Source organism: Entelurus aequoreus, linkage group LG09, assembly GCF_033978785.1.
Source record: "Entelurus aequoreus isolate RoL-2023_Sb linkage group LG09, RoL_Eaeq_v1.1, whole genome shotgun sequence".
Taxonomy (NCBI): Eukaryota; Metazoa; Chordata; class Actinopteri; order Syngnathiformes; family Syngnathidae; genus Entelurus; species Entelurus aequoreus.
The window spans coordinates 65,588,159-65,604,073 of NC_084739.1; the positions used below are offsets into that span (position 1 = coordinate 65,588,159).

A 15,915-nucleotide genomic window follows, 5' to 3' on the forward strand; every position below is an offset into this window, starting at 1 on the left:
GTTAACTTAAATATTGTCTGATTATGCAAAAATATATCAAACATTCAAACCGCTTTTTAAATAGAAATACATACTAATCATCATCATTTCAAAGCAAGTTATCAAATGGTGCAATGTAAAAGAAGCAATACATCTCATGGTAAAATTGTGAAATTTACTGTGGTTTTTACAGCATTTTTCTCTAAATGGGGAAAAAAAACATCACTTTTTTTTTTTACTGTAATAAACTGTGGTGCCATTTTGGTATTTACAGTAATACACCGAAAAATCTACACTTGTTGATATGCGGTAAAAAAAAAAAAAAAAAAACAAACTGGCAGCTCAGGTGTCAAAATTTTACTGTAAAATTGCATTATTTTTTATTTACAGTAAAAAAACAAATGTAAATTTTACAATAAAATTCTGGCAACTGAGCTGCCTTTTTTTAAACCATAAAACAGTAGTACTGTTTTTCCATTTACAGTAATATACACACAATTTTGAGGTGAAATTATTGCAACTTACCCTATTTTTTTGACATTTTAGTTTAAAAAAAAATCTACTAAAAAAATGCGTAAAAAAATAATTTTTTAACCAAAAAAACAGCAGTACTGTTTTTCCATTTACAGTAATATACACAGAAATTTGAGGTGAAATTAATGCAACTTACCATATTTTTTTGCCATTTTAGTTTAAAAAAAAAAAATCTACTAATAAAATGCATTAAATGTTTTTTTAACCAAAAAACAGCAGTACGGTTTTTCCATTTACAATAATATACACTAAATTTTGAGGTGAAATTAATGCGATATACTATATTTTTTTGGACATTTTAGTTTAAAAAAAATCTACTAATAAAATGTGTTAATGTTTTTTTAACCAAAAAAACTACTACTGTTTTTCCATTTACAGTAATGTACACTACATTTTGAGGTGAAATTCTTGCGACTTACCACATTTTTTTGACATTTTAGTTTTTAAAAAATCTACTAATAAAATGTGTTAAAAAATGTTTTTTTAACCAAAAAACAGCAGTATTGTTTTTCCATTTACAGGAATATACACAAAATTTTGAGGTGAATTATTGCAACTTACGATATTTTTTTGACATTTTAGTTAAAAAAAAATCTACTAATAAAATGCATTAAATAATGTTTTTTTTTAAACCAAAGACAGCAGTACTGTTTTTCCATTTACAGTAATATACACTACATTATGAGGTGAAATTATTGCGACTTACCATATTTTTTTGACATTTTAGTTTCTAAAAAAATCTACTAATAAAATGCGTTAAACAATGTTTTTTTTAAACAAAAAAACAGCGGTACTTTTTTTTCCATTTTCAGTAATATGCACTAAATTTTGAGGTGAAATTAATGCGATTTACCATATTTTTTTGGACATTTTAGTTTAAAAAAAATCTACGATTAAAATGTGTTAAAAATGTTTTTTTAACCAAAAAAACTACTACTGTTTTTCCATTTACAGTAATGTACACTACATTTTGAGGTGAAATTCTTGCGACTTACCACATTTTTTTGACATTTTAGTTTTTAAAAAATCTACTAATAAAAAGTGTGAAAAAATGTTTTTTTAACCAAAAAACAGCAGTATTGTTTTTCCATTTACAGGAATATACACAAAATTTTGAGGTGAATTATTGCAACTTACGATATTTTTTTGACATTTTAGTTAAAAAAAAATCTACTAATAAAATGCATTAAATAATGTTTTTTTTTTAACCAAAAACAGCAGTACTGTTTTTCCATTTACAGTAATATACACTACATTTTGAGGTGAAATTATTGCGACTTACCATATTTTTTTGACATTTTAGTTTAAAAAAAAATCTACTAATAAAATGCGTTAAACAATGTTTTTTTTAACCAAAAAAACAGCGGTACTTTTTTTTTCCATTTTCAGTAATATACACTAAATTTTGAGGTGAGATTAATGCGACCTACCATATTTTTTGACATTTTAGTTTTTAAAAAATCTAGAAAAATGCGTTGAAATTGTTTTTTTGTGTTTTTTACCATAAAAACAGCAGTACTGTTTTTCCATTTAATTATTGCGGCTTGCCATATTTTTTTGACATTTTAGTTTTTAAAAAATCTAATAAAATGCATTTAAAAAATGGTGTTATAATAGTGTTCACTGTTTGAAGCGGCCCTCAGTGAAAAAGACTTAGACACCTCTGATATAGTGGAACTTATCAACACTCCCTTAAAATATATATTTTTAGTATCGCCATGTAAAATAAAGGTGAGTTATGAAAGAAGTAATAAGTGAGTTGTGGATTTTGGAACTTTACAAATAAAGCGTCTGGCAAAAGAAAGGTCTCCTTGGTTAAAACTCCTTCAATCAATATGACCTTTATTTGTCATTACCCCCATCCCTCACAAAAAAAAAAAGAAATCACATATAACATAGTCAATCATCTCCCCCCTCAAAGTAAAAATAAAAAAGGAACTGCTGTCTGGTTATTGCCAGTATCCATCTCAGTCGTCAGAAAAGCTGCACGTTTTTGCTGTTGTTAAGGGCTGGAAACCCCGGAATCCCATCGGAGTTGCACCCCAAGGAACAAATTTAATGCTAGAAAAACATCCCGGCCATCAACCAAAAATGACGGATTGAAAATAATGTCGAGCTATCTTGGGAATCCCCCACCAGACAAGGGAACAGACTGCATTGTTTTTCTCATTTATGTGATATATAGAAGGGAAAGAGGGGGGAAAAATGGGCGATTTATTGGCTAGATAGGCGTATTCTTTCCCATGCACCCGAGAAATATTGGATTGTAATGTCGGGATCAAGCCACATCATGACACTGTTTGGAGGCGAGATGTTCTGACGTGTAAGCCACCAGCGAGATGATGGCCTGCTCGCTTTCCGATAGATCACTCCATGTAAATGCGCGTGTGGAGACGGTGGGAAGTCGCCATGTGCATATGTCAATGACGGAGGTGTAAATTGTGCTTCCTTAGCAGGGCGAAGGAGATGAGGAATCGGAGGGAGAGCGGCTGCACTCCGAAGACCATCTCCTTGCTGAGTCCCCTGGGGACGATCCAAGTCAGCGGATGTGAGAATGGCGTGCACACCCTCCAGATCCTAATGGATGTCGCACCTGCTGAAAGGTACAGTACAACAGCCGGCCTGCCGACGTGATAAACAAAGGTGTGAAATTTACAGGGCAGACAGTATCCACTCCCCGTGATGGAGTGGCGCCATCCCTCATCGCGAGCAGGGGGCCTTTTTTTTTTGTCGATCCCATAAGAAATATCCTGGCGGAAAAAGTTGGGCAAATATGAGCCGGGCGGTAGAAATATGAGGGCCACTAGAATATGTTACGCTTGGACTTGGAATTAGATTTCCTGCTGTGCTATATACAGTATGTCATAAAATGTCATATGTCATTAAAACAAGCTGTTTACACTCATCAAAGATCATCTATATCAGCGTTTTTCAACCACTGAGATACAGTCTGGTGTGCCATGGGAGATTATCTAGTTTCACCTATTTGGGGTAAAAAATATTTTTTGCCAAGCAGTAATTATAGTCTGCAAATGATGTGTCGTGCTGTCTAGAGCTCGGCAGAGTAACCGTGTAATACTCTTCCATATCAGTAGGTGGCAGTAGGTAGCTAATTGCTTTGTAGATGTCGGAAACAGAGGGAGGCAGTGTGCAGGTAAAAGGGTGTCTAATGCTTAATCAAAAAATAAACAAAAGGTGAGTGCCCCGAAGAAAAGGCATTGAAGCTTAGGGAAGGCTATGCAGAACAAAACTAAAACTGAACTGGCTACAAAGTACTGTATTCTTCGGAGTATAAGTCGCTCCGGAGTATAAGTCGCACCGACCGAAAATGCATAATAAAGAAGGAAAAAACATATATAAGTCGCACTGGAGTATAAGTCGCATTTTTGGGGGAAATGTATTTGATAAAAGCCAACAGCAAGAATAGACATTTGAAAGGCAATTTAAAATAAATAAAGAATAGTGAACAACAGGCTGAATAAGTGTACGTTATATGAGGCATAAATAACCAACTGAGAACATGCCTGGTATGTTAACGTAACATATTATGGTAAGAGTCATTCAAATAACTATAACATATAGAACATGCTATACGTTTACCAAACAATCTGTCACTCCTAATCGCTAAATCCCATGAAATCTTATACGTCTAGTCTCTTACGTGAATGAGATAAATAATATTCTTTGATATTTTACGGTAATGTGTTAATAATTTCACACATAAGTCGCTCCTGAGTATAAGTCGCACCCCCGGCCAAACTATGAAAAAAAACTGCGACTTATAGTCTGAAAAATACGGTAAACAAAAACAGAATGCTGGACGACAGCAAAGACTTACTGTGGAGCAAAGATGCCGTCCGCAATGTTCATCCGAACATGACATGACAATCGACAATGTGCCCACGAAGAAGGATAAAAACAAAGTAGATGCGGGAAATATCGCTCAAAGGAAGACATGAAACTGCTACAGGAAAATACAAAAAAAAAGAGAAAAAGCCACCAAAATTGGAGCGCAAGACAAGAAGTAAAACACTACACACAGGAAAACAGCAAAAAAGTCCAAATAAGTCAGGGTGTGATGTGACAGGTGGTGACAGAATCAGAATCAGAATAGTTTTATTGCCATTGTTTGAGAACGGGTTCACAAACTAGGAATTTTTCTTGGTGCAAACGTGCGACATAAAACACATATAACACATATTTGGTAATAAAAAGAGCTGTAACTGAGCTATCAGATAGACTTAGAAGGAATTCAAGGAATTCAAGGAGCTACTGTTAGGAGTTATTGTTCATTTGCCTGATGGCCGACAGTACACCTACTTTGAGACAAGAGCTATATTGATGCATGCTTGGTTATGCTTTAAAGTCATATCCAATAATGGCGACAACGACTTTTTACTGTCAACTGAGTTTAGTTTTTGAATGATGTCTGCTGGGGGTGTGCCTCCGCATTTTGTCAACGCAAAAAAGGTGCCTTGGCTCAAAAAAGGTTGAAAATCACTGATCTATATAACAGGTTGCCATGATTGATCCGATTAGAAAAAAGGTTTGAATTATATTCTATCGCTTTGATCATTCATTAAATGAGTAACTAATAAAACCACTTGGAGCGCCCGGTACTTTTAAATATGCAGACATTGCAGTGTTTCCCACACATTCATTTATTTGTGGCGGCCCGCCACGAAAGAATTACGTCCGCCACAAATAAAAAATAAAAAACAATTTTTTTTAATTTTTTTTTTGTCCTGTCCAGCTTTTCAGGCAAATCATATAGTTGATGTAGATGCCCATATAGTCTGTTCAGATTTACTTTACAAAAGAGAAGTGTAGGATACTTCTCTTGTTGCCTTATTTGTATTTGACCACTACTGTTTTTTGTTTTTTTGTTACTGACTGTGGCAGGACACCTCTGCCTCTGTTTCACTTTATGTTGCTGGTAAATAATATGGTTGTAGTAGTAGGCTAAAGTTAAATTATTTAGTATGCACTAATTAAAGGGGCAGAGCTTTAAGAGACATTTTAGCTTTTATATTTTATAAGATATATTTTTTGTAAGAACCACGATTAATAAATATATTTCAGTGAATAACTTATTGTTCAAATCTGTATATAAATATGTACACAAAGTGTTGTAATTATATTGTAAAATGGATGGATGGATGGATGGATGAACGTTTAAAACAAAACTGTTATTATTAATTAGTAAGTATAAATTTTTTGAGCCTTTTTAGAAAAAATCATATCATTGTAGTAAATTATGCAAATTGCTCGATGATGTCATGGTGACCACGCCCATAGCCACGCCCCCACCGCCACAGGTATCTTGGCAGTTTATGGGAAACACTGCATTGTATAAATAATCATTCGTCCATCCATCCATTTTCTACCGCTTATTCCCTTCAGGGTCGCGGGGGGCGCTGGAGCCTATCTCAGCTACTATCGGGCGGAAGGCGGGTTACACCCTGGACAAGTCGCCACCTCATCGCAGGGCCATCATAATTTTATAAATATCAGACTTATTTTAAATTCAAATGTTTATTATTGTACGCCTTAAAAGTGAAATTACAATGTTGATGGAAAAAAGAATGATGCTGTTTATTTAAACCTGTGGTTCTGTAACTTACTACCTCCAGAAAAACACCCCCATAATGACCGTTATTAAAATACAGTAGCGTAGTAGGCTTAAGTATTTATGAGGAACATGGCGGAGGTTTCATTTATTATTGCTGGCCACTGTAAAGTTACACACAGTTTGAATAGTAACACTGTTTGGATATAGGAAAATAAAACACTGTTCTTTAATCAAAGGGATTATTTGGCGTACCACTAGATCACAGGTGTCAAACTCAAGGCCCCGGGGCCCAGATCTGGCCCGCGACATTGCAATTTCAATCTTGATGGACTAAAGAATGAAGGTTATGGCAAGCAGAAAAAAGTGCTGTTTATTTAAACTATTTTCCCTAAAATATCTATTGATGTTCGAAAGTTTGTTTTATCCGATTAATCGAACAAACTAATCGATAGTTTACTTGATGACTAAACTAATCGATAGCTGCACCCCTAAACAGGAGCATTCTACAGTTTTTACCAACCTACCGCAAAAACGCAAGTCAAAGATCCTCTATATAAGAGGAGTGCTCTGCTGTTTTTAGGGTTCCGCTGCGAAATTATTTTTTAAAATTTAATTATTTTTTTTTTTTTTTAAATTTTGTCCTGTCCGGCTACTCAGGCAAATCATATTGTTGATGTAGATCATCAATATCGGCTGTACAGATTTACTTTACAAAAGAGAAGTGTGGGATACTTCTCTTGTTGCCCTATTTGTATTTGACTATATTTAATGTATTTTTATTATTATTTGGCGCAGGAGGGGTTAGAAAGAGAGAAAAAAAGGAAGACTTAGGGGGAAATTGCAGGGATATGAAAAAGGGACAACAACAACAAACAGAACAACATCAGCAAATATGTTATATACAAATATGATAATAAAAGTGATAGCAAAGAAGCAGTTAGTGAAATAAATAATAACATAATGACAATGAACATTATTACACAACAAATGGATCAATACAAATACCAATAGAAATAGCACTATTGGTAATGAATAATAACAATAATTACCTCTATTATCAACAATGCAATACATATACAGTGTTTCCCATAAACTGCCAAGATACCTGTGGCGGTGGGGGCGTGGGTATGGGTGTGGCTATGGGCGTGGTCACATGACATCATCGAGTAATTTGCATAATTTACTACAATGATATGATTTTCTCTAAAAAGGCTAAAAAAATTTATACTTACTAATTAATAATAATAACAGTTTTGTTTTAAACGTCCATCCATCCATCCATCCATCCATCCATCCATCCATCCATCCATCCATCCATCCATCCATCCATCCATCCATTTTACAATATAATTACAACACTTTATGTACATATTTATATACAGATTTGAACAATAAGTTATTCACTGAAATATATACATTAATTGTTGTTCTTACAAAAAATATATGTTATAAAATATAAAAGCTAAAATGTCTCTTAAAGCTCTGCTCCTTTAATTAGTGCATACTAAATAATTTAACTTTAGCCTACTACTACAACCATATTATTTACCAGCAACATAAAGTGAAACAGAGGCAGAGGTGTCCTGACACAGTCAGTAACAAATAAACAGTATCCCTGCAGACTGTATTGATCTATATTGGTATATAATGGACGGCGTGGCGAAGTTGGTAGAGTGGCCGTGCCAGCAATCGGATGGTTGCTGGTTACTGGGGTTCAATCCCCACCTTCTACCATCCTAGTCACGTCCGTTGTGTCCTTGGGCAAGACACTTCACCCTTGCTCCTGATGGCTGTTGGTTAGCGCCTTGCATGGCAGCTCCCTCCATCAGTGTGTGAATGTGTGTGTGAATGGGTGAATGTGGAAATACTGTCAAAGCGCTTTGAGTACCTTGAAGGTAGAAAAGCGCTATACAAGTATAACCCATTTATCATTTATTATTTATTTATATATTGTGTTTTTTATGTTGATTTAATAAAATAAAAAAAATTAAATGAAAAAACATTTTTTATTTATTTTTATTTTTTTTATTTCTTGTGCGGCCCGGTACTAATCGTACCGGTCCGCGGCCCGGTGGTTGGGGACCACTGCAGTAACATACTGTGTCATTAACTATTCTATTCTTTTGGCAACATTATAAAGGACAAGCTGTAAAAATGGATTATTAATAGACTTGTTCATTTACTGTTAATATCTGCTTATTTTCTGTTTTAACATGTTCTATCTACACTTCTGTTAAAATGTAATAATCACTTATTCTTCTCTTCTTTGATACTTTGCATTAGTTTTGGATGATACCACAAAATTAGGTATGGATCCGATACCAAGTAGTTACAGGATCATACATTGGTCATATTCATGTGTCCAGGGACGTATTTCCTGACTTTATAAACATAATATGAATTAAAAAGAAAAATGATTTTGTGACGATAAAACCTATCATAGTAGTATCGACTAGATACACTCTTGTTTTTGGTATCATTACAGTGGACGTCAGGCGTAGATCCACCCATGGCATTTGTTTACATTGTGACGCCGGTGAGCTATTGTATCCTCCTATGGTGTGTAGTGAAGCATGTTTAGCTATTCCTCGTCCTGCAGTGATAATGATACTTGTAAGAAACGTACTTTATTTGTCGCCATGGAGGCCAGGAGTAGTGATTTAGAAGTAGCTAAAACACTGCCGACTGCGAATGAATGTTAAGCACCTCTTCCTGAGGGTGTTTCAGTTTTATAACTTCACCTTTATCTTTACTTTTTACACCAAAATGCGTCCAATCTCCCTTTTCTGTCTACACACTGTGTCTGCTTGTAAGTACTCTGTGATTGTGCGCTGCCGAACATGCTCCTTTGCTCGTAAAACCAGCAATGTCAGGATGTGACGACGACACGCCATCATGCCCTTAAAAAAAAATATAGCGAACCAGTACTTTTCAAAAGTACTCAGTGGCCTAGTGGTTAGAGTGTCCGCCCTGAGATGGGTAAGTTGTGAGTTCAAACCCCGGCCGAGTCGTACCAAAGACTATAAAAATGGGAGCCATTACCTCCCTGCTTAGCACTCAGCATCAAGGGTTGGAATTGGGGGTTGAATCACCAAAAATTATTCCCGGGCGTGGCCACTGCTGCTGCTCACTGCTCCCCTCACCTCCCAGGGGGTGAACAAGGGTGATGGGGTCAAATGCAGAGAATAATTTCGCCACACCTAGTGTGTGTGTGACAATCATTGGTACTGTAACTTTTAACTAAAGAGCTCTACTATGCAAAGCCACAGCCGTGTATCAACAACACCCTGAATCGTAGGCCTTGAGTTTGACACCTGTGCCCTATTAGTAGTAACGGAAGGTATTTACAGAGAATAATTTCGCCACACCTAGTGTGTGTGTGACAATCATTGGTACTGTAACTTTTAACTAAAGAGCTCTACTATGCAAAGCCACAGCCGTGTATCAACAACACCCTGAATCGCAGGCCTTGAGTTTGACACCTGTGCCCTATTAGTAGTAACGGAAGGTATTTACAGAGAATAATTTCGCCACACCTAGTGTGTGTGTGACAATCATTGGTACTTTAACTTTTAACTAAAGAGCTCTACTATGCAAAGCCACAGCCATGTATCAACAACACCCAGAAATGCGGGCCTTGAGTTTGACACCTGTGTCCTAATAGTAGTAATGGAAGGTATTTACAGAGAATAATTTCACCACACCTAGTGTGTGTGTGACAATCATTGGTACTTTAACTTTAACCCCACATCAATGCTATTTTCTAACCATGTCTTGGAACGCAGTATTTTTTAATTTTAAAAAGCGAAACGTGGTTTAATATCTTCCCCGTGATGAAGCGGCGCGAGCAGGGGGGCGTTTTTGTCGATCCCACAAGAAATATCCGGCGGAAAAGTTTGGCAAATACGAGCCGGCGCCGGAAATATGAGCGCCGCAAGAATACGTTACAGTCGGACTCGGAATGAGATTTTCTCACGGCACACCCGAGCGAACCCTCCCGCTCGTCTATATTTGAAATTTCACCAAAGTAACTCGTTTATTACTCACCCGGGAGTTGATTAGAGCCGGTGTCTGCGGGGTCAGCAGAGGCCACCGGGGGAGGGAGGCGTGCCTCGCCGCCTGTTTATTTATGTTTTCCCGCACAAGTTAAGCGGCGTGGTAGTTTGGGAGTGTCAACCGACAAAATGTAATTGCATTTCACGGCCCGGCCATCCCTCAAAATTGTCAGAACGTCGCCGGCCTTACTGAAGCGATGGAGACTGATTAAGCCCGGCGTTAATACGTAGTTCCTCCTTATTTCTTGCAGGTCTACATCTCAGATTAGTTGTGATTAGATTGGAATTAAATATCCATGTATCGCAGATTCGCATTTGATAACCTTGAATGGTTTGGGAAATTAAACCATTTTCAAATGCGCCCGGATAGGAAGTTCTCCTTTTGAAAATCTACCTTTAAATTCTAATTTATGGAAACCCATTAATGACCTTGTATATTATACCTCAACATGTGTTTCCTGACGGTCTGCCACTGCCTCAAATTCATCAAGCAGCAAAAACATTCCACTTGTTCTTAATGAGTTGAAGTGAGGAAATTAATAATATGGAATTTTGATTATGGAAGATGTCCTATAACCATGCCCAGGCACCTTTCTCCCCATCTCCGTGCGAACGGGGGTTTAATTTGTGTGTTCAGGTTCAGTAAGAATATGCAAATGAATGTAATGATTCGCACCAGTAGATCGTCTCTCAGTTTAATATCGTTTGCGACGTCGGTCATAAGTGACGCCTGGATCGCATCACCATCATGTTCTCAGAGGTGGAAATTATTAAAGAAAATGTTTAGATTTCTCCCCACAGCAGAGTCCACCTTAAAACCTTCATAGGCGAATGCCCCAAAAGTTTGAAATAAGTAGGAGTGGGAATTGATAGGATGTTCCCGGTTCTGATTCATCTTTTGATTCTGCTTAACGATTCAGTTCTCTTACCGATTCTGGGTAAAAAAGACCCAAAGAAAAGAAGGATTAGCCTCAATGTTGCAGGCATGTGATTTTTCCGTCTAAAGTCGGAATTCCGTCTTTTTTAATCTCGGGAAAAAAAAAAAAATCTCTCTCGTTTTTCCGTTTTTTTTCCGACCCTAAATCAAGATTCGAGACGTAGTTTATATTACGCCGTAGTTGATTGGTCGATATGTTCCTTGTGACCAATCAGGACATCTGTTATGAATGATGACGTTAATAACGTCATCATTCATAATGGTTACTACGGCCATTTTCCATATGTAAACGATGTCGGTTCTCGAGAGAAAGGACGCAAGTAAAAGAAATTGATAAACAAGTCAAAAATAAGTTTCGATGGGACTGGATGGAAAGGGAAATCACTGATACTGTTGGGAAGAAGAAAGTTACGACTTTGTTCGGTGATTTTAAATCGATCGTCCCGGTGTTGTACCGAAATCTGTTACCCATCGGAATTTGTAACTCCAGGGGGCGATGTTCCCATGGCGTTTGTTTGATGGTTAAACGGCAAGCCCGAGGAGGAGAAGAAGAACGCTTGCGTAAATGGCGTAAACTATCCTTAATGCTGAAACGTCAGTTGTCAGAATTTCAGCATTAATAAATTACACATATTCTGGAAAATCAATGACTTACTTTCATTATAGTATAGTATAATATGTGTAATTTATTAATGCTGAAATTCTGTATAATCAACAGCTGATACAATGGACTCATACTATAATGAAAGTAAGTAATTGATTTCCAGAATATGTGTAATTTATTAATGCTGAAATTCTGACAACTGACGTTTCAGCATTAAGGATAGTTTACGCCATTTACGCAAGCGTTCTTCTTCTCCTCCTCTTTGGGCTTGCCGTTTAACCATCAAACAAACGCCATGGGAACATCGCCCCCTGGAGTTACAAATTCCGATGGGTAACAGATTTCGGTACAACACCGGAAAGGTTTTGTGCACGTGGTGTCATGATAATATTGACTATGGATCACGAGGTTTCAAGGCTTTGGAAGTACATGCGAAACGCCAAAAACAAATGAAACAACTTGAAGCAAGGAAAACCAACTTTTCACTAGCTGGTACTTTTGGATGTCAACCGAAAGTGAGCAAACCTTGATTGATTGATTGAGACTTTTATTAGTAGGTTGCACAGTGAAGTACATATTCCGTACAATTGACCACTAAATGGTAACACCCGAATAAGTTTTTCAACTTGTTTAAGTCGGGGTCCACTTAAATTGATTCTTACGGACTTCATCTTTTGTTTACATCGACAACTGCCGTAGACATGGAGAGGAAAGATCCACCCACTTCAGTTGCAGACAGGGTTGTTAATAATGAGGTAAGCTAAAAAATATTTGCTTGCGAAATACGCATGTTTGTTTGAAATATTAACCAATTATTGCTTAGCGAAATATAAATGGGTTTTTATAAAAATAAAAAGCCACGTGAAAATATATTAGGAAATTACAGAAATTCAAAGAGTCGCATTATTGATTCCAGTTAACAATTTATTTGAAATAAATTTGGATATAATACTATTTTGTAATATTAAGTTCTTATGTAGTCTGTTGAAACTATTGTCAGTGGTGTAACAATCTTGAAAGTAAATATTTTCACACTTGTTTCATGCAATATGTCAGTGTCCTCACATTATTATTATTTCCTATTTTCAAATATGAGTAAACAATACTAAACATGTTTAATTATTTTCATAAATGTTTACATTACATGAACTGAAGTAATGTGGTAATACTGTAAATAAACTGTAGATAATAACACTGATCAATGTGACACCTGTGGATGTGAAATGAACACAAGATGTAAATATTAGTGACTAAATACTGTTGGGACGGAACCATATACAGTGATTCATTAGGATAATTGGGTTATGTATGTTCTATTAATGATGTTTTCATGTCTTTAAACACTAAAATATTTTTCTTCAAATGGTGCTGTCTTTGTTAGTTTTAGCATGTTAAATTGGTGAAAAACCAGGAGCTTCGGGGGGCGTTGCCTGGACCTGGCTGGGGGCCTTCGTCCCCCAGACCCCCGGAAGTTTTTTCAGTCTTTTTCATTGTGGTCAAATCACATGCCTGGTTTAGAGGTAACATGACCATAGCAGACCTGGGCCACATGTGGCCCGTTAAAGGCCTACTGAAAGCCACTACTACCGACCACGCAGTCTGATAGTTTATATATCAATGATGAAATCTTAACATTGCAACACATGCCAATACGGCCGGGTTAACTTATAAAGTGCAATTTTAAATTTCCCGCTAAACGTCCGGTTGAAAACGTTTCAATATGATGACGTTTGCGCGTGACGTCAACGGTTGAAGCGGAAGTATTCGGAGCCCATTGAATCCAATACAAAAAGCTCTGTTTTCATCTCAAAATTCCACAGTATTCTGAACATCTGTGTTGGTGAATCTTTTGCAATTTGTTTAATAAACAATGGAGACTGCAAAGAAGAAAGTTGTAGGTGGGATCGGTGTATTAGCGGCGGACTACAGCAACACAACCAGGAGGACTTTGAGGATAGCAGACGCGCTAGCCGAACGACCTCACCTTGACTTCCTCCGTCTCCGGGCCGCCGACCGCATCGGTGATCGGGTGAAGTCCTTCGTTGTACCGTCGATCGCTGGAATGCAGGTGAGCACGGGTCGTGATGAGCAGATGAGAGCTGGCGTAGGTGCAGAGCTAATGTTTTTAGCATAGCTCTGTCGAGGTTCCGTAGCTAAGTTAGCTTCAATGGCGTCGTTAGCAACAGCATTGCTAAGCTTCGCCAAGCTGGAAAGCATTAACCGTGTAGTTACATGTCCAGAGTTTGGTAGTATTGTTGAGCGTCTGTCTATCCTTCCAGTCAGGGGTTTGTTTTGTTTCTATCTGCATTTGAGCCCGATGCTATCACGTTAGCTCAGTAGCTAAAGTGCTTCACCGATGTATTGTCGTGGAGATAAAAGTCACTGTGAATGTCCATTTCGCGTTCTCGACTCTCATTTCCAAGAGGATATAGTATCCGAGGTGGTTTAAAATACAAATCCGTGATCCACAATAGAAAAAGGAGAGAGTGTGGAATCCAATGAGCCAGCTTGTACCTAAGTTACGGTCAGAGCGAAAAAAGATACGTCCTGCACTGCACGCTAGTCCTTCATGTTCACGTTCCTCATCCACAAATCTTTCATCCTCGCTCAAATTAATGGGGTAATCGTCGCTTTCTCGGTCCGAATCGCTCTCGCTGCTGGTGTAAACAATAGGAAAATGTGAGCAGTCCTTCCTCCTGTGTCGTCACGCTACTTCCAGTACAGGCAAGGCTTTTTTTTATCAGCGACCAAAAGTTGCGAACTTTATCGTCGTCGTTCTATACTAAATCCTTTCAGCAAAAATATGGCAATATCGCAAAATGATCAAGTATGACACATACAATGGATCTGCTATCCCCATTTAAATAAAAAAAAAATCATTTCAGTAGACCTTTAAGATTTTCAATCCGGCCAGCCGGACGTTCTGCATAATTTTTTTAGACCTTTAACATCAAAACTGTCGGCGCCATTATGACGTGCAGTGCTGTTTTTAAATGACCGTAAGTCTTGAACTATAGAAAGTGTTTCAATTAGAGATGTCCGATAATGGCTTTCTTGCCGATATCCGATATTCCGATATTATCCAACTCTTAATTACCAATTCCAATATATACAGTCGTGGAATTAACACATTATGATGCCTAATTTTGTTGTGATGCCCCGCTGGATGCATTAAACAATGTAACAAGGTTTTCCAAAATAAATCAACTCAAGTTATGGAAAAAAAAATGCCAACATGGCACTGCCATATTTATTATTGAAGTCACAAAGTGCATTATTTTTTTTAACATGCCTCAAAACAGCAGCTTGGAATTTGGGACATGCTCTACCTGAGAGAGCATGAGGAGGTTGAGGTGGGCGGGGTTGAGGTGTTGGGCGGGGGGTGTATATTGTAGCGGCCCGGAAGAGTTAGTGCTGCAAGGGTTTCTGGGTATTTGTTCTGTTGTGTTTATGTTGTGTTACGGTGCGGATGTTCTCCCGAAATGTGTTTGTCATTCTTGTTTGGTGTGGGTTCACAATGTGGCGCATATTTGTAACAGTGTTAAAGTTGTTTATACGACCACCCTCAGTGTGACCTGTATGGCTGTTGACCAAGTATGCTTTGCATTCACTTGTGTGTGTGAAAAGCCAGAGATATTATGTGATTGGGCCGGCACGCAAAGGCAGTGCCTTTAAGGTTTATTGGTGCTTTGTACTTCTCCCTACGTCCGTCATACATTTTACTTTTTGAAACCGATACCGATAATTTCTGATATTACATTTTAAAGCATTTATCAGCCGATAATATCGGCAGCCCGATATTATCGGACATCTCTAGCGTTTACTTGAGCCATGTTGCCATCATAGTGCAGTCTACACGTATCTCTTATGTTTGACTGCCATCTACACCTATCATTACACCATCTATCAAATAAAATGGCTTCGAGGTGGGTAAGCTCAACCAAACTTAGACGCACAGAGTAGTAAGGCTCACTGTCGAGTTTTGAGGAAAAAAAAAGATTTTGAGTGCGCCTTACAGTCCGGAAAATACGCTACATCAAACTTACAACCTTGTCAAATGTTATAAAAGCATGTGTTAATCACAAATATTAATAAAAATTAACCCGAGGCTTCGGTTGACTTATAAGAAAAATAAGTACTAACCAAAGAATAAATCAATAAAATCATCACAATCGACACTAAATGAAAGTACATCTTCATCACTTTAGTCATCATTTTTGCACTCCAGAACAAC

At 37.3% G+C, this 15,915-nt stretch overlaps 1 protein-coding gene across 11 annotated transcripts in view; it reads left to right on the forward strand.

Annotated features, from left to right (window-relative positions):
* Positions 1 to 15,915, forward strand: part of mgmt (O-6-methylguanine-DNA methyltransferase) — a 102,985-nt gene that overhangs the window by 2,713 nt on the left and 84,357 nt on the right. For 8 of the 11 annotated variants that reach the window (XM_062057803.1, XM_062057799.1, XM_062057806.1 and 5 more), the window contains exon 2: positions 2,967 to 3,116. In XM_062057803.1, the coding sequence (XP_061913787.1) occupies positions 2,967 to 3,116 (150 nt within the window). The remainder of the gene's footprint in view (positions 1 to 2,966; positions 3,117 to 15,915) is intronic. The other 3 variants (XM_062057801.1, XM_062057802.1, XM_062057798.1) reach the window with 1 other exon arrangement.